We start from the raw sequence: 24,426 nt of genomic DNA on the forward strand, positions 1-24,426 counted from the left end.
CACACAAGCACTTTCTGTTTCAAGTCATTTATAACGTCTTACTCGACACCACAGCTCCACCTTATGGCAGGAAAGTTTTTTCATTATTGAACTGAGCAACATTAACATGCAGCCATTGCTGACACAGTTGTCCAGTTGCATATTCTCTATATTTCCAAGGAAAGTATTGCCAAAAGAATGGAATGCTCTGGAGCAGCCGCATAAGGTCACCACATTTACTGCCAAGCATTGGCTATAGGAATATAAAGCCCCCCAGTACTAGGCGCTGCAGAGCAGAGGAACTGTGTTAATGTGATGGAGCTCCTGGAGCTCCTTCCCAGGAGTGCACAGCCTGTTACTACAGCAACAGGTGAACAAACTCCCGAACAATACCTCTGATTTCAGAATAAACAATGACAGAACAGGAGCCTTCAAACTTATGGACATGTCAATGCACATGTAAAAGGAGATGCAAGACAGAAAGAGACAAGTTTATGAAGTTTAAACTTAATTTAATATGCACATAAAAAAAATCAAAATAAATCATCCAAATATTTGTATCTCTGTATTGTACACAGCATCTACTGCACATCAACTCGGTGAGAAAATAACTGATAAAACTGTACCCCAAAAAACCCCTCACACAAAAGATTGTTTCTGAAACTCAACTATTTGAATTTAACACCACAATTAGTTTTTTTCCTTTTTTCCCCCCCTTTCTATTCTGCAGTAAACAGTGACCACGTAGGTCGTGTAAACAAACAAAGAAGAAAATAAAACAAAAACTCTTAATTTCTAAACTGAGGTGCTCCAAAAAAGGAAAGACAAGGAGAAGGATAAAAAGAAAGAAAGCCAGAAGCTCAGTCATCTCTTTCTGGGCTTTTACTCCCGCCACGACTTCGAGAAGGGGAGTGACTGAAATAGAGAGGGGGAAAAAGAAAAAAGTGAATCACTCTCCTAGCTGATCTCAGTTTTTACAATGCAGTAACTACACAAAACAATCCATCCCAACACAAGCAACCCATTTGAAAACCATTGCAACCTCAAGTGATGAAAAAACCTACCTTTGTTTTTGAGGAGAGGCTCTAGATTTGGAACGGCTAAGATTAAAACAAAAAGTTCCTTCAGTTTACTGAGACATAACTCATTAGTTTTCTTGTTTATTTATTCCTCCCCTCCCATAGCAAACATCAGGATGCTGTCACATGTAAGAAAGCATGTTGGGCATGCATTTCATGATGAAGAGGTGGTGTGAGATGTTATCAGATCCTGATCTAAAGTTGATAAGTAGCTGCTGATTAAGGAGAAAAGGAACACTACAGATACACTATATTTCCAAAAGTATTCACTCACCATCCAAATCACTGAATTCAGGTGTTCCAATCACTTCCATGGCCACAGGTGAATAAAACCAAACACCTAGGCCTGCAGACTGCTTCTACAAACATTTGTGAAAGAATGGGTTGCTCTCAGGAGCTCAGTGAATTCCAGCGTGGTATCGTGAAAGGACACCACCTGTGCAACAAGTCCAGTCGTGAAATTTCCTCGCTACTAAATATTCCACAGTCATCTGTCAGTGGTATTATAACAAAGTGGACACGATCATACAATGGCACATAGTGCACTGAGGTGGCCACCTTTCTGCAGTCAATCACTACAGACCTCCAAACTTCATGTGGTCTTCAGATTAGCTGAAGAACAGCGTACAGAGCTTCAAGGAATGGGTTTCCGTGGCCGAGCAGCTGCATTCAAGCCTTACATTGCCAAGCATAATGCAAAGTATTGAATGAAGTGGTGTAAAGCACCACCACTGGACTCTAGAGCAGTGGAGACGTGTTCTCTGGAGTGACGAATCACGGTTCTCCGTCTGACAATCCGATGGAGGAGTCTGGGATAGGCAGTTGCCAGGAGGACAGTACTTTTCTGAATGCACTGTGCCAAGTGTAAAGTTTGGTGGAGGGGGGATTATGGTGTGGGGTTGTTTTTCAGGATTTGGGCTTGGCCCCTTAGTTCCAGTGAAAGGAACCCTTAATGCTTCAGCAGACCAAGAGATTTTGGACAATTCTGTGCTTCCATCTTTGTCAAAAATTCCCATAAACATACTCCTAAACCTTGAGGAAAGCCTTCCCAGAAGAGTCGAAGCTGTTAGAGCTGCAAAGTGTGGGCCGACATCATTCATATTAAACCATATGGATTAAGAATGGGATCTCACTCAATTTCATATGAGTGTGAACGTAGATGAGCGAATACTTTTGGCAATATAGTGTATACTGCTGTTAACAGAACACTGGACTTGGCAAAACAACCTTTGGTTTTTAGATTTTATATTCTACTAATCCTGAAACCTCCTTTTATAATTTAACACTAAAATGTAAGCTGTATAGCCAATTACTGCATTTCAACTACAAAAAAAGGGAATAAACAGATCTTCACATATTTTACCAAGTAGGACATTTAAGGTCAAGATTTCTTCTAAAGCAAAAGAAAATGTCCCAGCAGCTTCCGTGATTTATTCCCCAGAGTGTAATTAGCTAAAAACAGACAGTCTTTTCACATTTTTCCAGTCACCCACAGTGAAGACTTTGTGTACATTGCATGCATGTGTTTTTTTTATAAAACAGTGATTACACACTCACACCCCATCCAGAAACAAAGGCTCACGACACCACTAATGAGGTGACAGTAAGACAGTGTATGTGTGTGCGTCTGTACCTCCGAGCTGCAGAACCAGACCTAGATCTCCCAACTGAGCCTGACCTAAAAACAAACAGAATTTCATAACTTGGATAACACAACTTAATGATACATATAAGTAAGTCATAATACCTTGTGTAAAAAGTAAAAGCAAAAAGACAATATTTTGATGGTATGATGGTATATTTTACCTGCTCCTTGGCCGTGAGGCAGAGCGAGAGTGTGACCTGGATCTAGACCTAGACCTTAAGATGCAAGAGGAGAAAACTACATTATTGGAGGAGATCAGCTTAAATTCACATTAATGCTCCAGTCAGAAACTTAGGTGCAAAAATCATTTTATTGAGTGTGGCCTTGGCTTGCAGAAATTTTTAGCCCCAACTCTGTTCTCTCTCTTTCACTGCTGATCTTAAAATACTGTGTTGTACAAAACTATACTACTAAAGAGGGAAAGCTAGAGTTGGGCAATATGGACAAAAATAACAGTGCAATATGCTTTTCCACATCCAAAACATACTGACATTGAATAATTTGGCCTATATGTTAAAATACGAGCACAATGTCTAGGGGAAGCTGGGCTACTGTGCCAAAATGTTACTGATTTTTAATAGATGTTGAGTCTTCATAAGGCTTCTGAGGCTAGCTAACTCTCCTAATTGCTGGTTTGCACTGCGAGTGAACGGTTAGACGTCTCTCTCCTTATTTGGAGAGTAAAAGGTGGTATTTTCATTTATCAAAAACACTTCAAACATGCTTTATCAATATTAGCAAATGTTTCATTTGAAAATTATTGTTATCAGTTGTTCAAGCCCAGAAAAAGAAACCACAATTCAAATACTTGAAAATCCTATGCTGGGACCCACCTAGACCTCCTAGGTGTACCAGACCTGGACCTCCAAGGAGAGCCGGAGCGAGAGCGCCGAGGAGAAAAGGACCTCGACCTGAAAGAGACAACCACATGCACTTAGTACAGCCTACTAAAATAGAACTATTGATTAAGCAGAAAACAGACATACAATTTGCATAAACTATGACAACGTCACAGCATGAGGACAGCATGTATTAGTTTTAAATGCACTCACCTCCTGCCCCTGCTTCGGCTGCGTGAGCGAGAATACCTCCTCCCGCGAGAGCGTGACCGAGAGCGAGACCTGCCAGAAGAGATGGAAGCATGGATGGAAGGAGGGGAAGGAAAGAAAAATGTCTTTAGTGCAAGATCTGCAGTCACTAGTAACTAAGACTTTAACATTGGTTCTGCATTATTTCTGAAACTGTCCCTGCACCTCCTAATAATTCAGCTTACAATTTGTTTCTCTGCCTCAGCAGTAAATGAACGACAAAAACAGTACAGTATTTCACTTTAGCATTACATTAGTTTCAACAATTAAATCTCTACAGGATCTCTCTGCATAAAGCAGGTATTTCTTAAGCTTAACCAAAACAAGAAGGCTAAAGACTATGCTACATTACTCCTTACGTTCTTTGACTGATTTTAGGTAAAGAAAATGAAAATAAAAAAGACACATTAATTGGTACTTAAAATAAACCTTGCAAGTTTGCAGGTCGACCCTCTTTGGAACCAAGGTCTAGCAGATCTAGGCGGTCTAGAAGTATCTATCATCAGCCGACCTCTGCATCTAGTCGTTTTCTTCACTTTCTAACGATGATCGCACTGACAGCCAAATCGCTTGATTGAGACTTGATAGAAGTGTGCTTTTTCTAGACGGAACCGTGGTCTGGACGAGGTCTCGATGCTCTCATTACCAAAAGCGTGGGCCCAAATTGATAGCCAAATTGACTCAGATAGGCAATCCCCCCTTTTTGGGTGGGGAAGGTGGACACACGCTTATATGCCCCTGTATGAAACATTTAGTTGCAGGTAGAAGTGGCAGGAGCCTTAGAGGGGTCTGGTTGCTCACGCCCTGGTCAAAGCAGGTGACCGTAAGTGTGGAATTTTGCTAGATGCCTCATGAAATCGTAAAGGGTCGTGACACTCTGAATCAAACGATGAAACCTGAAAGGTTTTGACCAGGTGAATCATTAAATAAAATCGCAAACAACATTTTAGCAATATATATATATATATATATATAAAAATATTGAAAATAAAAATAAAGGACATAGGAGTCAAACAGGGAGAGAAAAAACAGAGAGAGCAGCAATAAAGAAACATGTAGACAGTCCCGCTCCACTCAACAGAAATACTGTTCTGACAGGCTTTGAACAATACAATATCTAGTCTAATCAGATTCTCTGACATTGTACAAAGCATAAAACACTAACTACAGGCATAAATTACCGGTGCTGGTTCTTCTGGCTGCTCTTACCTGCTCCGTCGGCGTCGGCTGTAGCGGTGACAGTCATATGCATAGTGACCCTTCTCACCGCACTCATAGCAACGGTCGTTTGGGTCAAAGGGACGGCGGGTGGGAGGCCGGTCGTAACGGGAGCGGCGCGGCATTCCTGTAGATAATTCCACACGTACACGGGTTCCACAGATCACTCTGAAAGTAACAAAATACAGAGAAAGGAGACAAACAGTAAGGATAACTGCTGTGTAAGACTGCAGAAATGGAAAACAACTTGCTCAGGGTAGAACAAAACAATACCACTCAAAAACTCACTGCCACAAAAATTTGGAATCATTCATCTTCTTTGTCTTATTTTACCCAGTAATACTGAGTAAAATAAGTATAGGTATTCAATGAATAGGTATACAAATTAATAGGTATTATTGTGTTTTTCGGGGAAATATGCTGTATTATTTATGTGTAACAGTTTTTTCAAAATTTGGTCACTACTTGAGTTATTCATGAGATTAATAGTAGATTAATGATGGATTTATGATTGAATAGTTTTAGAGTAACATAAGTTTCTTACGCGTTTTAGAATAATCTATAGCTCTGCTCACCATTCTGGGTACATCTTACTACTTTTATACAGCTTCCTACTGTTTGAAACCTATGATGTTCCACTTATGTTGTATCTGCAACCAAACGATTTTTATATTAATAAAAACGGTAATTCCAAACTTTTGAGTAGTTTTGCGAAATCATCCACCCCAAACACATGCATGTAATATGAAACCTTGGCTTAAATCTGTGCTAAACATCTTGCTAATTTAGGGAAATTACAGATTTTTTTTTGTCTAATAAGCCCGACTGCTCTCACAACATAGTGAGCTCAGATCCAACCGTTTCAGTATTTCCAAAGAGCAAATTACCAACACTGATTGTTTGCAAACGTAAATGAGGAATCCTCTGACCACTTTCAGCTTTTGAATGATATGTGATGTAGAAGACTCCTCTGCCGTCATAGCAACAGTGGAGGAGATGGAATGATGGCGTGTCCACACACTTACTTGCCATCGAGGCCACGGACGGCATCCTCAGCGTCTCTGGGATCTTCAAACTCCACAAAGGCGAACCCTGGAGGGTTTCTAGCAATCCACACAGTTCTCAACGGCCCGTAATAACCAAATGCCCGCTCTAACTCGCCTTTCCCTGCACCAGTGCCCAGGTTACCCACATAAACTTTAGTCTCTGTAAAAAGAGAGGAACAAATATGGCACTGTGGTTCAGTTACTTCTATACTGACCGTTAATCACTAATCGCGATACTGGCTTTTGAAATACTGCAATATGTAAAAGAGAACTCTCAAACCACAGTTTCGTTTTTGTGGATGCTGAGATTATTTAACGCAATATAATTTGACAGAATTACTTTGGTAAAAATGATGCAGGCTGATCGTAAGCCCAATTACAGACTTCATCTAAGTGTACATCAATTAACAAGTTCCACGTTCACTTATAAACAGGACTGTAGGCTAAACTCAGCCCAAGACAATACCTGAATCTGCCTAGGCAACTGTCCCTTGTGTGTTCTCAGCTAACAAAGAGGACGTCTTTCGTGCTCCTAACTGTATAAGTAAAAACTGTCATAAGTAAAAATTATGCTCCAGGGCAGACACTAAGTTTTGTATTGCTGTTCTGGCTAAAAAGATGCCATGTTCAGACGTTTTCTAACAGCTCTGATCATTTGTGGTTCAACATGAACACATTCAGCACAGCACTACACTGGACTCTTTGTCAGTTATCAAATACCTTCTTTATTCCTCTTTCCTTTTTCCATGAAGAAAACTGGTTCCACTAGTGAAACTGGTTTAATACAACATTTGTATCGCCTACTTTGTTTACAAACGTACATTTTTCTTTACATCAACTAAGTTAGGCGGGAATAATGTGTTATTTTAATTTGAAGTGCAGCAAGCAGCACTTTACACTCCACACTCACTAAGCGGGTATTCAGCCTTATTACAAGTCACAAGCAGACATAAGATATAAAAACAAAACATGACTTTGAAGACAAAATAACATTAAAGATGTTTCTCTCCCAGAAGGACCACAAGAAACAACACTGCTGATGAGTCCAAGTGCATGAAATACAATGACATTCACTGATAAACGAAGGGTAGCTAATTTTAAAAGAATTGCTTTCATTGTCGTCAATGACACAAATTACAAGCTATTGTTTAGGGTGGAATAAATGCCCTCACCTGTTTGGCCAGTGTGCCTGTATGTAACCATGTAACAACATTACTACAGACACAAACACGACCTGGTATTGTGCTGTTATAGGTGCTCAGGTATGAGCCAAGTGTTACAGCTGAATGACCGTCTCCAAATATAAGTCTTAAAAAGAACCTGACAACATAAATACCTCAAACCATGAGTTAAATATCGCCGCTGTCGGAAGAAAACCTCGTATCTCCCAAACGAGAACTTTACAGGAGAAGGGAAAAACCTACTTTACTTTTCATGTAAGTCAATAGAACCAGACTTTCTTCCAAGTCATTTTAGGTCATTTGCTTTAGTCCACTTGTCATAAAATGTACATACCACGTAAAGGTCAACAGTTTTCAAATTCGGTCAAAAACTGAACAACGTCAAAAATGGAGATACGAGGTTTCCTTCCGAAAACAGCAATATTTTACATATTAAGCATCATGTTCAACGTATGATATTGACTAGGACGTTTCAAAAGGCTCAAAGGGTCTGTGCGTTTGCAGCAGGTGTAACTTTAAAAGAATCACACCAGTAATTTGCTCTTTGAATAATCCACATACTCTTGCTGCTTTCAAGTCCACCTCGGACGTTCCTACTCACATGAGAGCTTGTAAGCACGACTCCGCCATTGTTGTTTTTCTGCCATTAAAGTCCGTTTATTTTGCATTACTGCAACAAAGTGAAGAGCAGAGCATGCCTATATGTTGAGTAATGATTTTATAAAATTAGAAGCATCATGGAACTTATAACCTTAGCTATATTTGTATATAGCTGCTATGTAGCTGCCGTCACTGTTTTTGCTGACAATCCCCAGGACTCGGAAACTCAGTTCCCCACTAATCAGTAAATACGACCTTGTGGTGGCTCTAATCTCGTAAATATGATATATCCGACATGACTTGAAGGCAGCATGTGACCATCCTAAACTGAAGTGAACTGATTCTGCAGTTAAACCCAGCAACCAAACGCTGTCACTCCAGTTTACTAGCCAGCGCTTAATGCTCGTTAACCTAAGCTGGCTAGCTAACCTACCTGTCAGGTAAGTGTATCTCCGACAAAACGGCTGAAACGTAACTTAGTTAGCCTTTTTAATTTGTCGTCGTGATTTTATAAACCTAGACAATTACACTGGGACACATTTTTATAAGTTACTCCGTTCAGAAATGTAAGTTAACCTAGTTAAGCTAGCTAAGCTACCCAGCTAACGTCGACGTTACTTCAGCGTTAGCTAGCTAGCGTTAGCCAGGTTGCTCAGCTAACCGGTTCACACACTCGATAAACTATCTGCTTTCTACGCCATGTACTAATTCTTCATATTTCATTTTGTTTGTGTTTACTTTTTTATTACAAACACGTACACAAAACGCGCTCATTTTTTCACGCGAACCAAAACAAACGGAGCTCGCTTTAGCTTAGCGTATCTTAGCAACCCCAGAACAGATCCGCGCTGCTGCCGTCGCCATTGCATCGCCATTAGAGCAGGAGTCGCTTGTTCGGCAGTGAGACCGCAGCAAGATTAACCACCAAGTACAGGATTCCCCCCTTAAATACACTTAGACTTACAGTCTTCGGCTGTTTATGAGTGACTCACCTCCTCCGTGCCGACTGTATCTTGACATCGCACACTCGGCTGCGTTCACTAAGCCTAAACGAGACGTCACGGACTGGCTCGTCAAAGCGGAACCATAAGCGCTACGACTACCTGATGTGAACCGGAAACTACAGTACGGAGTTCTGGTTAAAGCACTTGTAGTTTTTGCATGCGGGACTACCGTTGGCCATAGAGCACTGTAAAACTACAAATCCCATGATACCTTTCGTGAGCGTTGGGATGTTCAAGCTTACAAAGCGGTGCTAGCGGAAAGGATTCGAAGTTTGGTGCTGTTCTCCAGCTTGGCTTTGGCGTAATTTCAAGTCGATTTCTGGTATTCTTAAAGGTTTATGTTATGGCCTGATACGGAAAACCTAGCTGCTTTGTTCATATAAGCCTGCTCTTTTTTTTGTGTGCGTCGACTATGAGTGACTGGTGGTGCAGCATGATGCCGCAGGAGTGGCGCAAGTTTGTAAACCACGAGGTGAAAGTGACAGCGCACGATAATCAGCAGCATGAAGGCTGGGTGTTCACTGTTGATCCTGTGTCTGCAAGGTATGCGCACTGAAATACACTGACCAACATCGCACAGCACACCCTTGTTAAGCAGCACTACACATGTTGTAGGAGTTGTACGAAGATGTATTGCTTCACAGTCATACAGGTCTGGCAGGCTGCAGCTTCCTTTGGGTTTGTGTTGGTTGCACAGCTGTGGCCACTCACGTGTCAGGAGCAACGTCTGATGGTATAAACAAACTCTATTAAAGTAACTGTTATCTGGGGCAGTCATGGGCTGGAGGTTAGGGAACCGGCCCTGTGACCGGAAGGTTGTTGGTTCGATCCCCAGTACCGACAGTCCATGACTGAAGCAAGACACCTAACCCCCAATTGCTCCCCAGGCGCCGTGGATAGGCCTGCCCACCAAGTGTGCTCACTGCCCCCTAGTGTGTGTGTGCTCACTATTGTGTATGTGGTGTTTCACTTCACAGATGGGTTCAGTGTGGAGGTGGAATTTCCCCAGTTGTGGGATTAAAAAAGTATCACAACTTATTTCAGTGAAATATTGACTCAAGTTGAAGTAAAAGAAGTTACTCAAACACCTTGAGTGAAAACAGAACCATCATAGAAACTGAAGTTTTATATTGTTTTGAATCATTTTGATACAACACAAAATGCTAAGACTCAAAGGTGACAGTCTGCGTGTTGAACCAACAGAACAGATTGAAATAAAACCCAAAAAAGAATTAGAATTACAGAATTTGCCAACATTGGCTGCCCTTACAATATGTTGACCTATTATGATGAATGGACCAACAGAAATGGTTCAGAAATGTAGTGAAAAGGATCATTTAGAGATGACGAGGCTCTATGATGAAAGCAATGAGCCTCAAAAAGGTTGTAAACGCTCTTTATAACTTCAGCATGAATGAGCAGCTTTACTGTTGACTGACAGATATGCAAACACTATTATTTGTGACCTCACAAAATAATTCAAAATGGATATTTTTACCGTTTAATTTGCATGTCTGACATATTGTAACACTATAACAATGTTTGCATCCTACATAAATAATTTTTTGTTAATTTTGTAAATTCCATTTTCCATTATATAGACCGTTTAAGTATTCTTGGGATAGAGCTGGGCGGTATGGCCAAAAATGTTATCACGATAAACAAAGTTCATATCGGTCGATATCAGTACATATTGCGATAAATGTCAGATCATTGTTTAAAGTTTGAAGGCTGATTTTTGCTCCTGGGTGGATAATCACTGTTTTAAACTGTCCTTTATGGTCGGAACACGACAAACACTCGACAAACAGTGGAACATTTCACAAATCTGTCACGAGAGAGCAGGAGAGTGTGTCTGGTGAGCTGTTATTTACAAGCTGGAATAGCATAGCCTCAGTTTTTGTAAGAGTCATAATTTAAGAAAGAAAACATTTTCAGCTGTCTGGTGACGAGCGCTTGGCTTTCCCGTTACAAATGCTAAACAATTGGCCAAAAACGGTGCTAAACGGTTGAGTTTCTCCACAACATCAACTTAGTACAAGCAGCAAACATTAACTGGCTCAGTACGTTAGTGATGGACCACACCACCTTACTGGGATCAGTCCCACCACGTCCATGTCAGAGCATATTACAGTACTCAAACACCAGCTAGCAGACATCTGGATTTCTCTATAGTAGTTTGAGGGCTGAACCGAAATATATGTAACACCAGACAAACAGAGTCCTCCTTTCAGGTGTGTTTAAACTGCTTTTGTGTCGTGTTTGATCTACAGTATCATCACTTCGCTGTGTTGTGCGAGTTATGGAGCACTGCTTCAAGTTAGCCAGCTGCTAAAATCTGCCAGCCTGCAAAGATAGCGTTCTCCCACTCTCCAATGCCTCACAGCTTCCTCAGTTAACTTTCGTTTAAATCAGGGCCGTAACTCACTGAACTCACTCCTTTCTTTCACTTTCATTGCTTGGGAATGCACTAATACTTAAATATGACTTTTTGAGTGCTGTAACAGCACTTTAGTTGTGAGGATTGTGATTTAACGCTGCTAAAGCTTGTTAGGATATACAGAAAGAGGTGAGTTCACCGTAGGTCAGCACAGCTATGCCATTTATCTCGTCACTCATACTTGGTTACAGAAGAACAGGTCGTCGGTCAATCCACTCAAACAGGGAATGTATAACTCCATGTTTCAGGCATTGCTAAAGTATATTTGGTAACCCTCTTTTACTCATCGCTCCCTCCGTCTCTAATCATGTCAGAAAAACTCTGAAGTGCACCCTCTCCTGGCACGAGCAGAGTAGTGTTGCTTTCCTTGCAGTAGAAAACACCACCAATGCATTTGCTGAACGTGGAAGTGGAAGAATTGTGTATTATATCGAACATTTATCAAACCTTTATGACTCTATCGAGGAAAGTTAAATCGCGATAATTATCGTTATAGTTTTATCATCCATCTATCTTGGGCCCGATCCCATTTCACCTCTCGCCCCTACCACTTAGCCCTTAGCCCTCTGTTTTGCGCGTTCACGTCTAGGGTGTCCCAATTCTTGTTGAGATAGAGTAGGGCAAAGTGTTAGGGATACATGGCCAAATGGAGGTTTTTCATACTTTTTTTTGACACTTGAAAACAAGGGGTAGGGGCAAAAAGAAGAAATGGGATTGCGCCGTGGACACTGGACCAGACAAGGTCCTGTTGAAGTCCTACAGAATGCAAGCTCTCAATTTTCATGCTTACTGACCATTCAATGATTTTCTTGTCCACAGTGTTGTCCTCGTGGCCTTCCAAGAGAAAGGAGGAGCCTGTGTGAAGGTGGTGTTGGGCCATGCTGTGAGGGAGGTGCAGGTCCTCAGGGAAGGAGATGAGGAAATGGAGAAAAAGCTGAAGTCTCTCTTCACACCCGCTGGCAGCCAGTCTTTTAGTGCAAAGGAGCTGAAAGAGCGCAAGGAGAGTCTGCGTTCATGGCTGGAGAAAAACCTCATTCCTGTTACAGATGAGGGAGATGTTCTGCGGGTGGCTAACGTACTGACCATCAGCGCCCCCTATGGAGCGGAGCAGTGCATCAGCAGCAATGAAATCATTCTGGCCAGAGTGCAGAGTCTCGTGGACAGCAACCCAGGACAAAAGGACCAAAAGTAGGACTTGGATTCCAAGCAAATCATATTGTTCCCTCTCTGTGAGAGCAGTTCAGAAGGAATGTAAGCCTCTAAAGGAGTGCTGGATCTAACATCTACTGGACTTTGCTTATTTCCATTTAGCAAACTTGCAGAAAGTTAGCCGCTGAAGTGTTTTGCTTCCGAACATTTAATATGCATCATCTTTCCCTAATATGCAAGAGTACAGTATAGCCTTTTCAGTAGATGACTGGATGCTGATACAGTACTGTACAAAAGAGCCCACGCTTCATTTCACTGCTGTCGGAACAAAACCTCATGTTTCAGTTTTTGACAAGTTTTTGAAAGTGCTTGTTGTCCTTTATATTGTGCATAAATTTCATGATGAATGGACCAGAAAGAAATGGCCCAAAATGACTTGAAAAAAAGTCTGGGTACTTTGACTTACATTAAAAATAAAGCATGTTTTTTCCTTCTCCTGTAAAGTTACCATTTTGGACATACAAGGTTTTGTTCCGACAACAGCGATTTCATTTTCAGTCCAAACAGCTTTAAAGAAAAAAAGATACATTTTTCAAGAGAAAGTCAAAGGAACAAATGTAAAAAAACAGGAGCTTCCACCACTGGAGATCAAGAGCCCAGATCTCAACATTATTGAATGAGTCTAGAATTACTTGTATTGGGAGAATCAGAAAATGCAACCAACCACTATGACTGAACTTTGTAGGTGTGGGGGAAAAATCCCTGCAGATTTCTTTGAAAGCAAGTATCTTTTAAAAGAATGTAAGCCAGAATAACGGCGGTGTTGGTATTGTATTTAGCTGTTGAGGGTCGTGTGTAATGTTCTCTAAATACAGGTTTTCTGCTTTTTTCCTGATGTTGAAAAATGAATAACTTGTACTTAATGGCCATTTTGACTTGAAGTTAAATAAATGAACGGTGGTCTATGACTTTGACAGCAGTGTAGGTTGTCTGATTGCACACATTGATCAGACAAATACAATCGTCTACCTACTTTACTCTGAATGTGACCTGTAATTGTCTTCCCAGAGGAACTGTCCACTGTTTTAGACACTCAGGACAAGAAAAATGATTGTTTTCAGCTTGTTCTGCTTGGCTGTTCACATGAGCAACAATAGCAGCTATACGATGTTGCCTTACAGTTAAAGTTCAACTATATTTTAAGTTGGAAGGTTAAAACTGATGTTAAACTTAAGTTTTCAAAATAAGTACTATTTATGTATGTTTGTTTCACCAATTTATAATAAATATTTGCACCACTATTAATGTTATTTGTCAGTTTGAGTATAATAGTAAATAGGTGTAGAAATAGTTCAGTGAAAGATGAAGTGAGATACAGGCTGGTTTGGACAGCGATAACCTTCCATTACTTGTAGGCCACAATTAGCTTCGTATCTCCAGAGTGAAACTTTGGACAGATTAATAAGTTGTACCATTTTGAATGAGGGGTGGCCTGTAACTTTGGCACCGTACTGTAGGTTGTCTGATGGTATACAGTGATCAGGCAAATAAATTTAAGATGATTTGAGCTTTACTACCTACTGTACGCAGAGAGCAGGTTTTGCATCCTTGACTGTTAAATAAAATCACATTTTCGTCTCCACTGCAAGCAAAGCTCAATCCCCAATTACAAGCCTCATCATATTACATTAGAATAAAATGAAAGGCAAAATATTGCATCCCCATTGGCCAGAAAGTTAGACCAATTATGTTTGTTCTTCTTACTTTTATATTTAGGATGACTTAACATTAAAATGCAATAATCAGTAAATAATTCAGAAGCGCTATCCAGATACTTTCAGCCCTGACTCTAAATTTAACCATAATGGAAATTTGTAAATAGAGGAATATTTTAGACATTTTAGACACATTAGACATTGAGGGCCTTGGGGGGCAGCGTGGCAGTGTGCTGTTATTCAGTACTACATTGCCTCTGTCCCTCCAATTTTAATTGCACTGTAGCTCACACACATTCTTTTCATTTCACACACATATTGAGTGTGTGGGGGGGGGGGTGGGCAGGTCCTCTCACACCGGTTTGGTGCACCCTGCCTGGTGGGGAGACCGGCCGGTCATTCGGGGCCGGGGTGGCTGCCTCCCTGGGTTACCGCTGACCCGTGCTGGTGTCCGCCCGCCGATACTGTGAGTCCATGTATGTTCCGTGTGTATGCATGAGTGGGTGACTGGTGTGTGCGAGTGTGGGTGTGGGTGTGTGTGGGTGCATGTGAACATGTGTGTGTGGACAGCTGGGCCTGGGTCTATGACTTGCTGAGCCTGGACATCTGTGGTACATGGTGGTGGGCAGGAGTTACCCCTCCCCACCGCTCCCCGCTGCTTGCCGACTCCGCCCCACACCCGGGGTATGGGTGCCCTGTGGGTCCCTGGGTGCATGACTGGACATCGTGGCGTGGTCCCTGCCCTGCTCCCTTGGCGGTTGTGTCCTGAGGGTGGTTTGGGCCTTTCTGGCATGGGGGGGGGGGGTCCTGCCGGGGGTCGGCCGGTCTCGGGCGCCTGGGCCCTCGGGGGCCGCATGCTCGGCTCATGCTGGGGATGTTGGCCTGCCGGGGGGGGTGGGCTGCTCATTGCCTCTGGCTCTCCGGTCACTTGCCCTTTGTCTGTGGGCGCTCTGTCTGGGGCCTCCATTCTTCGTCCTCTGGGGCGTGCACGCGGTGGCCGTCGGAGCGTGTGGCCTCAGGTCTCCTGAGTTCCTAATGGGCTGTGGATGGTCCGGGTCCCCCGGGTCCTTCCCTATCTGTCTCTGGACCACGGGGGCATGGTTGCGGCTTCTTGCCCTCATTGCTGAGCACATTCCATGACACATGACACGTGAACGCATATACACACATATACACATTGCTGCAAACAGTAGAATTGTGTGTGGTGGGTGGGTGTATATGTATAGAGGCATATGTATAGATATGTAAACATGTGTATGTATGTAGCAGCAAATAGTAGAATTATGTCTGGGTGTATATATGTATATGTATATGTGAATATGTATATGTATGTATATCTGTATAATTGTTTTTTTCCCCTCCCCTTTTTTTTTTTTTTTTTTTTTAAACTTACTTATTTATCTATTTATTTTTATTTAGTTGTCTGTTTATTTACTTATTTTATTTGTTTTTTCTCTCTTTTTTATTATTATTATTATTTTTTTTTTTCTATTTATTTATTTACTTACTTAATTATCATTATTATGATTTATTATTATTATTATTATTATTATTATTTTTTTTTTTTTCTCTCTCCTCCCTTCTTCTCTTTCTTTCCTGTCCTCTTTTTTATTGCCTGTCAGGCCTGGCCAAACAAATAAAATAAAAACTTTAACAAGAATAGGCTTTAGTAACCTATAGAGCTTTTTCTTGTGAAAACAAATATGTTTGGTACATCAGTACATTCGGATTACCATTCCGATTGCAAAAATGGCAGACATGACAGGTTAAAAAAAAAAAAAAAAAAAAAAAAAATAGAGGAATATTTGTATAAATTGTTCTCTACCATAAGGTCGGGTACAAACTATTAAAGAGGGGAATTCTACTGATTTTTCAAAACATTAATAGTGATGTAAACAAAGGCAGAGAGGTTTGTTGTGAAATACTCTTATAGAGAAACTTAGCAAGTAAGAATGGTTCACAGTGGTGATGGATGAAGAGTGAAAGTTGATAAAGTGATAAAGTCACAGATATGTTGCCTGATGCTGGAGACATCTTTTTACAATGGCTCTGAGAGGCTTTTAGACTAACATGTTCTTTCAATCCATTCATGACAGAGAGATATGCTGGGTGTTGTAATGCAAAACAGCCCCCCCCCCCTCAAAAAACAACAAAAAATTAATCACTAGTTTACCATTATTACATATAAAAACTTAAGTCTACACATGAACGTTCACTGGTCATTTTGGATCATAAATAAAATGGCTATATTTGTGCTGTAGATATCACAACCCCTTGAGCCTAATTATAAAAATTAATATATTTATGTGAAAATTCAACGGAGGCTGACTTTCACATCAAATTCCATCCATCCATCCATTATCTAAGTCGCTTCTCCGTCATGGTCGCGGGGGGTGCTGGAGCCTATCCCAGCAGTCTTCGGGCGGAAGGCAGGATACACCCTGGACAGGTCGCCAGTCCATCGCAGGGCAGACAGACAGACAGTCACACTCACACCTAGGGGTAATTTAGCATGTCCAATTGGCCTAACTGCATGTCTTTGGACTGTGGGAGGAAACCGGAGAACCCGGAGGAAACCCACGCAGACACAGGGAGAACATGCAAACTCCACACAGAGAGGACCGCCTGGCTGGGGAATCGAACCCAGGCCCTCCTTGCTGTGAGGCGACAGCGCTACCCACCACACCACCGTGCAGTCACATCAAATTCACTTTTTATAAATATATGCAGATGAATACCTGATGTACGAGCCGCTGTTTGTGTGCTTTCAGGGATTAGGATACACAATCTGTGAACTTTGTATATGACTAATTTATAAAAAAAACTCATTCTGAGAACTTCTTTGAAGAATAAATCAGGCCTAAAGTTCCCATCTCCACCACTGTAAACAAACCTGAGTCAGTATGTTTCACCAGAAAGCAGAATTTCACATCAAACTGTTCTGAAATTCTTTATATCTCAATGATTAAATTATACAGATGGTTTCAAAAATTCTCCTTTAACGTTTCACCCCAACAACACATGATCTATAGACTCATGAAACTGCATAGTTGACTGCAGTGCCAGTGCAGTTAAATATATCCCAGTTTCCAAAGTTTGCACACCATACAGTGGTATAAACACTTTTATTCCCTTGTTTTAAGAAGGCAATCGTTTTTCTTTTTTTCTTCTTTACATACTTATTGGCAAAACAGAAATGATTCAGAAAATAAACGTTCTAACACATAAAGGACAATCACTTTTTTGTGTTTCATGAATGCTTGAAAGTACCTCTTTGGTGTGGGAGGGTACCTTTGACTCGTGGTACTCTTGAGACTACTGGCACACAAACCACTCGCCTTCAGTTTAGCACGAAGCTAAAAACAAAAGCCCATAACACAGTTCATGTCTGCATCACTCTCAGTCCCTTTTTCTTTAAACATAATGAGGTGCGGTGAACCCAAAGGCTGACGAAGGAGTCCTATTGGTTGTCCAGCACTGTGCTGGACTCCATAGTCCACTCCCATTGGCAGGCACAGGAGTACAGTCTTTACAATCCCACTTAGCGCCGAATCACTTCTTCCTTGCAGAGAAGAACGTGCCGTGTTGTTTCTTTTTTCCCCCCACAGTTGTTTTCGGAGCTGGTTCAAACCGGTCGACAGTCTTTTCGTTATCCAGCATGTTTCTTTTTGTTACGTGATTTGTGAGTTTCTTTTTTTTTTTTTCTCTTTAAATCTGGTCCTGGCTTAAACTGTGCAGGAGGGGAGGGAAGGCCAAGTACTGCTCACAGACAAGTACTGCTGAAAAGAAGCGACATAAAAACAAACAACGAAACTAAATGAAAAACAAACATCAGACAATGACACAGCACACAGCAACAGCTACATGAAAGACAGGAAAAAAAATACAGACGCCCCCTGAAAGGGCTACGTAATCTCAACAGAGTTTGCACTTTATGAAAACACAATCATCTCTGAATGTTTTAAGGGCACATTTTGTTTTTTTGTTGTCGTTTTTTCTTCTTCTTTTTTTGTCTTTAAGATCCAACACTGGCATCTCTCACAACAGTCTTTCGTTATTTGTCATCATCTCACAGTCCTTCTGCAGTCTTTAGTGTTACCTCTCCCAGCCCCCTGCCCGTGCACCTTTAGGAAGGGTTTGCGTTCTCCAGAAGTGGTGGGCCATCCCGGTGCATGGAGGGGTGCGCCGGCTCCCTTTTGTAGGTTTTAGGGGGCAGTTTGGGGATGGCCGTTTGCGAGGTGCTCTGCCGGGGTGGTAGAGGGGGGCCTGCCGCCCCCTGCAGCAGCTCGCAGTCCAGGGGCAGCAGGGGTGGCGAGGGCAGGTGCTTGCGGGGCCCCAGCGGAGAGGGCGTTTGAGGGGGCAAAGGCGGGGGGAAAGGTGAGGTGGGGAAGAAGTGGCTCTGCTCGCTGCGGCGGCCCTGTGGTGGAGGCTGCAGCAGCAGTGGGGAGCTGGCAAAAACTTCAGGCGTTCGAACAGGTTCCCGTGGGGGCAGTGTGGGCGGGCTGTCCGGAGGCTCCGATACTGAAGTGCGGTCGGTGAGAGAATAGCGTGGAGAGTAGACCTTGCCAGTGGGCTGCCTGGGGGGGATGGCCGGAGGGCTGTCCAAGTGCTTTGACATCATCTAAAGACAGAACGATGAAAGAAACTCTTTAGAAAGAATGTGAAAATGGTATTTCATCTTCAGCGATTTGCAATGTCAGAAATCATTATGATCAGTTAGGCAAAAGTACAGTACTGTGCAAAAGTTTTAGACACCTGAGAAAATGACAAACACACTGTCAGTGTTTATTTGCTTAGAAAACCACAAATTTTATAATAAATATAGGCAACATCACAACAATAAGTAGTGATATACGATTGTATATGCCAATGTAAAAAACCTACCCTGTAAAGTGCTAAAGACAAAAAACAGAAATAAGAAAAGAAAAATTAATTCAGCACTCATTTAATTGCTAAAATATTTCTTAAAATCAAAGATTAAATCACAGATGCGTTTCAGCACACGGCCTTCCTCAGTGGGCTAATGGTATTCTAGCCAAAAACCCTTTAAATAATACTACCAATTATATGAACCACTCGCTAATGATGATCACAAGTACCAAACAAGACCAATCATCAACCAATTCCAGAATAAAGCAATAAAAAAAATCCCTCAACAAATCTGGATCAAACTATAAACGTTCATTCATGCCATTTTCCGTAACTCTATTTAGAGTGAAGACCCATTTGTTTCACGTATGTCAGTGCGCTTGTTTAACCATTTCCAAACCTCTTCTCTTCATAGAAGTCCAGTATTATTTGTAATTACCATTCAATACCTGGTTTGACTTAACAGTACTTAATTATGTTAAATCAAGTGCACTAATGATACAATTTGACTAATCCAGGACAGGGGAGATCTGTTTTATGTTCATTTGCATTTAAACTAATGATATATGGGTGATATTAGAAGGGAAAAAGAAACAACACCACATTTTCTAGATAAATGGTTTTAAACAAAGTGCTTAGGTTCCTAAAAATTTTGCACAGTGTTACTGTTTCTCTTCCAGTACTGTAAACACAGTTTCTCTAGTCACATTTATTTAACACACACAACGCTTGACTGCTTGGCTATCTGAAATGGATGGCCCAAGGGACTGCACTGTCAACTAATGTCCACTAGTCAGTTCCGCCCACAGCTGTTGACCAGGGGTGTACACCTTATTTTGAATATAAAATACAGCAGAAGCAATCAGTTTTCTTGCTAAATATGAGGCCATATGTACTGTATTTTGGAAGTTTGGAAATACTCCATAAAAATATAACCAGTGCCTGGGCCTAGTTTAGAAATATAAAATCATAAAATATTATTAAAATGTAGGATCAAACATCAAAAAATAGCTCAAAACACAACTAAGATAGACTGAAATACAACAAGCATTCTACTTTTGCTGCACTCAACTGATTAAAATGAAGCATCTGGTGCCAATTGTTAGTAAGAATACAAAACTTAGAAGTTAATCCTTTTATAAATTTAAAACCGATGCTAAACTTGACCATGTCACTGATGACCCAAGTATGTTGTTGTTATAATTTTTTTTTTTTTTTTTAAGCTCAAGATTTATTTAGGCTACAGTTTTACCTTTGAGGGTGAGGACTCAGCCGGGGCGGATTCAGGGCGGCGACGGGGCGGGACAGGGGGAGGAACAGGGGCGTCCTCTGTACTTCTGTGGAAACTCACCATTGAGGACACTGATGACGACCCTGACAGTGCAAAAAAGAAAGAAGAGAGGACACAGAGTTGTTACAATATGAAAACCATTTGATTACAACTGACCAACCATCAGAGCATGAAACACAAATGGACACACCACCTAACACGTGATCCTTAAATAAAGACCACCCACTCTGCCTTTCTTTAACACAATGCTACACTTGCACATCTGGTAACATTCATTCAGTGGATCCCAACAAGCTGCCGTCAGCAACTGTTCGACTAAGCAGCACAGTGGACAGAGGAGAAGAGTAAGAGTGGGAGAACGGCACGGACACACACACCAGCGTGCAGACTGGACATTGTGGCTTGGGCATGCACTGTGGGTGGAGGTCAGAGCCCTTAGCTTGCAAATAAATATAGGAAGCTAAAGACACTGTACCACTGAATGATGTTACTGACAGAAAATGTGTCCAACAGTTTGTCATACAGTGTCAGAAATCATATAAGCAAGTCTAACAAATGTCATTTACCAAAGCATTTTGCTAACTTCCAGTACTTGTTAGCTACATTAGCCTCTTGGCTCCAGCGCACAATTATAGAAGTAAACTTCAGACACCAAATGTTTTACCTGATCGACTACCTCAGTGATAAAGGGAAAACTGTGTATATTTGACTTATCCCCAAACAACCATCTTAACCGGATTACAATCTAAACTTTATGGCTCTGACGAGAGCGGGGACGTTAACCGATGATGATGGAAGTGAGAAAGAGGGTGAGAATGAAAGACAAAAAGAGGAGAAATAGGGCTTATACTAACGTGGGCCGTGAGGCAGAGAAACCGGGGCAAAAATGGTGTCGCTGTCTGGCAGTAAAAAGAGAAGAAAAGAGAGATACCCTGAGAGCGGGCCAAAGAAAACGAAGTCTTAGAAGCACCCATCTGAAGCAAAGCAACCCTGGGATACGACAACCTCAAAAGGAAAAGCGACTAAAACAAAAAAAGCAGACATATGCTTGCATATATATATATATATATATATATATATATATATATATATATATATATATATATATATATATATATATATATATATATAAAATATATACACACACACACACACACACACACACACTGCTTATTAATTCAACCATCCATCATTCCACCAATCAGAAGCTTGGTATACTGGTAGTTAATATGCTGGTTAAATGTTGGAGAACATGTAAAATGGGTTAGTTGATGTTAGTATAATTATACCATCATAGGAGCAGCATCCCATTCTGTTATCTCTCACAGGTAGGAAAGGTACAGATGATTCACAGCCAGACAAGAACGCCGTTTTAGGGCGTTTTCACACTTGTCGCAAATAGCTCCACACCTAGAACTGATTCTAGATTTGTTTTGGTGAAATGTTTTTTTTGTGGGTGAAAGTTCCTCTGAATTGTCCATCTATTGTTCCATACCATGCGTCAACTTTTTTCAAGATACTGCATAATTCAAATGTTGATATGTAAACAAATTCATTAATAGTAGTTTGTTATGTAATGGTTAATTCTAGGGAAAATTATAGACTTTGATTTCTTCAATTTTTTGTTTACTGGTGATGAGGGGAACCAAATATAGAATATATTTTGTATATACCAAAAATACAAATATAGCCATTTTATGGTATCTAAAATAAGGTAGATGCAATTCATTGGCAGGTACTATCAGCAATTTCACAGAAATATACTAAATGCTGTTAATTACCAGTTCATTCCAGCATTTTTTGGCACTTAACTCAAGCACTTAGTTACAATGCAAAGTGCTGTAAAACTGTGGAAATCCACCGCATTGTGAGCGAAAGAGGGTTCGGGTCAGGTGTCAAATTTAGTGTACTAGTGAGGCTTGCTTAAAGTCTTGGATACTGGTTGGGCTGAGGCTTCAACTTCATACCTACACAAACCTTCAGTCCTCATGCAGGAGTTTGAATGAGGGAGTAATGTGATCAACTGGACCAATCACATTACACAATGAACACAACTGGGACTGGATAGCTTTTACAGTGCAGACATCACCAAGACTTGTTCAAAGACCCCTGACCCCTATTTTATGAGGACCAGGGATTGGTTCCTTGTACTCTACCTGGGTTCCAAAATGTCTTTCACACTCGGCCAAACATACCAAACCTTTAGGGCAAATGACTCTGGGTCCAGAAAAAAGCTGTTAAACCCTTTACCAATTACCACACTGTGCCCACCAGTATCAGCATGTGGCCACTAAATGCTCTTAAAGATGCTGATAAAGGGAATGTAATCCTCATATTGTTCTATTTTTAATAGTGTTTAACATGTGCATGCATGTATCTATAGTGTGTGCTGATGCGCATATACGTACTAGAGTGGAAGGGGCTTGAAGGGCCTTGTGGAGAATCAAAGACGCTGCAGATATCAGTGGAGCTGGAGGCTGCGGATGCAGGTGGGGGCGTGAGGGGTGTGCGGGGTGAATTTGGGGCCGATGCTGCGCTGCTCTCGGTCTCGCTGTCGGGAATTCGACTATAGCTGATCTTCCGGGGTTCGTTCTGCAGCGGTGTTGGGTGGCGCATGGTGCCTGGGCGACTGGAGGATGGACGGACACCCGGAGACTTCAGCGGGCAGCTGTACTTCTTAGGCTAGGTGGGGGCAGATGTGAGAGAGAAGGCTTAAATAATGATGCTGCCAAAATTATGCAAGAAGAGTATTTTGGACATCAGACAATTTTTTCAGTAGTAGCTGCTACTAGAGAGCTGCAGATGCTTCACTTTGAGGTGGTGTTGTGTATTTTAGCTAATTTAATTTTAGCAAGAGATTACCATTATTACCATTTTTGAATTTTCATTTGGTTTTCTTTTAATTAGTTTAGTTTTATGTAAATTTTTGGAATGCACTAATAATTTTAGCTTCCTTAAAATAAAAGGTTTAGGTTTTTTTTTTTTTTTTTTTTTTTTACAGTTGTTATTTTAGCAATGCTAAATTAGCACAACAGTAGCCCACGCTATGCCTATACAAGCTTTACTCAAAGGCATTTCTGTATATTGGGTATTTTATGTTTAACATCGAAGGAATGCACTTCTAGGCTATTCTTAATGCATTGAAAACACAAATACTAAAGCATTTTAGTAACTATTGGGCAATACTGTTTTGATTGAAGTTTTATATTTTGGAAACTTGTCATTATTTTATTAGCGTTAAAAGTTTATCATCACCACATTGTAATTGATGAAATTTCCCATTTCATTACTGAAATTCATCATTCAGCACCAACTAGTGGAAATATTTTTCAATCAGACAGGTACTCTACACAGCCCCTCAACTGAAGAGAGCACATCTTGCCACAGCACTTACAAATCGAGGAAGCGAGCGTGCATTGCGAGGCTCGATCTCCAGAGACTTGTTGAAGAGATAGTCTGCAAACTCCTTCTCCATCATGTCCTCCATCGGGTTAAGGTTCTCAAAGAATTTCTGCATCATTACAATCATGGTGATGAAAAAAAGAGACAAGCAGACAGAAAAGAACTGATGTTAGTCGTGGCTTTGATTCCTATTTAAATCATTATCATTAATGAAGTAGTGCATTTACCAGTAACATTGAAATTGATCAAAAATATTTGTTAATAATAATTAATAAATATATAAATTAATTAAAAGGTCCCCAAAAAACAATGTCTGTGCATGAAACGATGCATGAGGCTATATTTTCATATCTGTATAGAAGAGCTACATTAAATAAGATTTTCATTAAATGCAACTGGAAACTGCGACTGACCCGTATGTCATTCTCCACCCGTAAGCAGTACGGCTGGTTCTGGTACTGCTGGATCTCTCCGGTGATCTCTGCTACTTTCCGCCGCTTACTGAAGTTGATCAGCTCTTTACCATGCCTCTTAAGGAAGTCTGGATTGCCTTCCTCCGTTTTCAGAATATTTGTTAAATATATTCCTACACACAAATAAATCATAAAATACATTCAGTGAAAACAAGAATGATAACTTTTCTAATCAGTTTCATAAATGAAACAATTCACATTTCTATGAAGTCACATGTTTGGCCAAGTGAAACTTAATTCAACTAAA

The 24,426-nt window shown here is 41.0% G+C and overlaps 3 protein-coding genes across 5 annotated transcripts in view; 1 reads left to right on the top strand and 2 right to left on the bottom strand.

The window, feature by feature from the left end:
- Nucleotides 1–474: 474 nt before the first annotated feature.
- Nucleotides 475–8,946, bottom strand: LOC108435903 (serine/arginine-rich splicing factor 7). 2 transcript variants are annotated; one of them, XM_017712037.2, is made up of 9 exons: nt 8,829–8,946; nt 6,035–6,215; nt 5,001–5,177; nt 3,756–3,824; nt 3,537–3,614; nt 2,865–2,918; nt 2,692–2,736; nt 1,044–1,079; nt 475–894 (listed from the first exon to the last, which is right to left on the bottom strand). In XM_017712037.2, the coding sequence occupies exons 1-9, from the start codon at nt 8,854–8,856 to the stop codon at nt 840–842; spliced, it is 723 nt and encodes a 240-aa protein (XP_017567526.1). In that variant the 5' UTR covers nt 8,857–8,946; the 3' UTR covers nt 475–839. The 2 variants fall into 2 exon arrangements, with proteins under 2 accessions (XP_017567526.1, XP_037401319.1); XM_037545422.1 differs by lacking the exon at nt 1,044–1,079.
- On the top strand, nt 8,091–12,825 carry gemin6 (gem (nuclear organelle) associated protein 6). Its single transcript, XM_017712038.2, has 3 exons — nt 8,091–8,276; nt 9,273–9,383; nt 12,100–12,825. The coding sequence occupies exons 1-3, from the start codon at nt 8,236–8,238 to the stop codon at nt 12,470–12,472; spliced, it is 525 nt and encodes a 174-aa protein (XP_017567527.1). The 5' UTR covers nt 8,091–8,235; the 3' UTR covers nt 12,473–12,825.
- A 4,427-nt stretch (nt 12,826–17,252) lies between these two features.
- The window catches only part of sos1 (son of sevenless homolog 1 (Drosophila)), a 55,088-nt gene continuing 47,914 nt past the window's right edge, over nt 17,253–24,426 (bottom strand). Inside the window, exons 19-24 of one of the 2 annotated variants that reach the window (XM_017712032.2) lie at nt 24,120–24,292; nt 23,699–23,815; nt 22,713–22,986; nt 21,159–21,203; nt 20,266–20,387; nt 17,253–18,765 (exon numbers count right to left, since the gene is read on the bottom strand). In XM_017712032.2, coding sequence (XP_017567521.1) covers nt 18,271–18,765; nt 20,266–20,387; nt 21,159–21,203; nt 22,713–22,986; nt 23,699–23,815; nt 24,120–24,292 — 1,226 coding nt within the window. In that variant the 3' untranslated portion in view covers nt 17,253–18,270. The remainder of the gene's footprint in view (nt 18,766–20,265; nt 20,388–21,158; nt 21,204–22,712; nt 22,987–23,698; nt 23,816–24,119; nt 24,293–24,426) is intronic. The other variant, XM_017712033.2, reaches the window with a different exon arrangement.

The sequence above is a fragment of the Pygocentrus nattereri genome, chromosome 15, assembly GCF_015220715.1.
Source record: "Pygocentrus nattereri isolate fPygNat1 chromosome 15, fPygNat1.pri, whole genome shotgun sequence".
Lineage (NCBI taxonomy): Eukaryota > Metazoa > Chordata > Actinopteri > Characiformes > Serrasalmidae > Pygocentrus > Pygocentrus nattereri.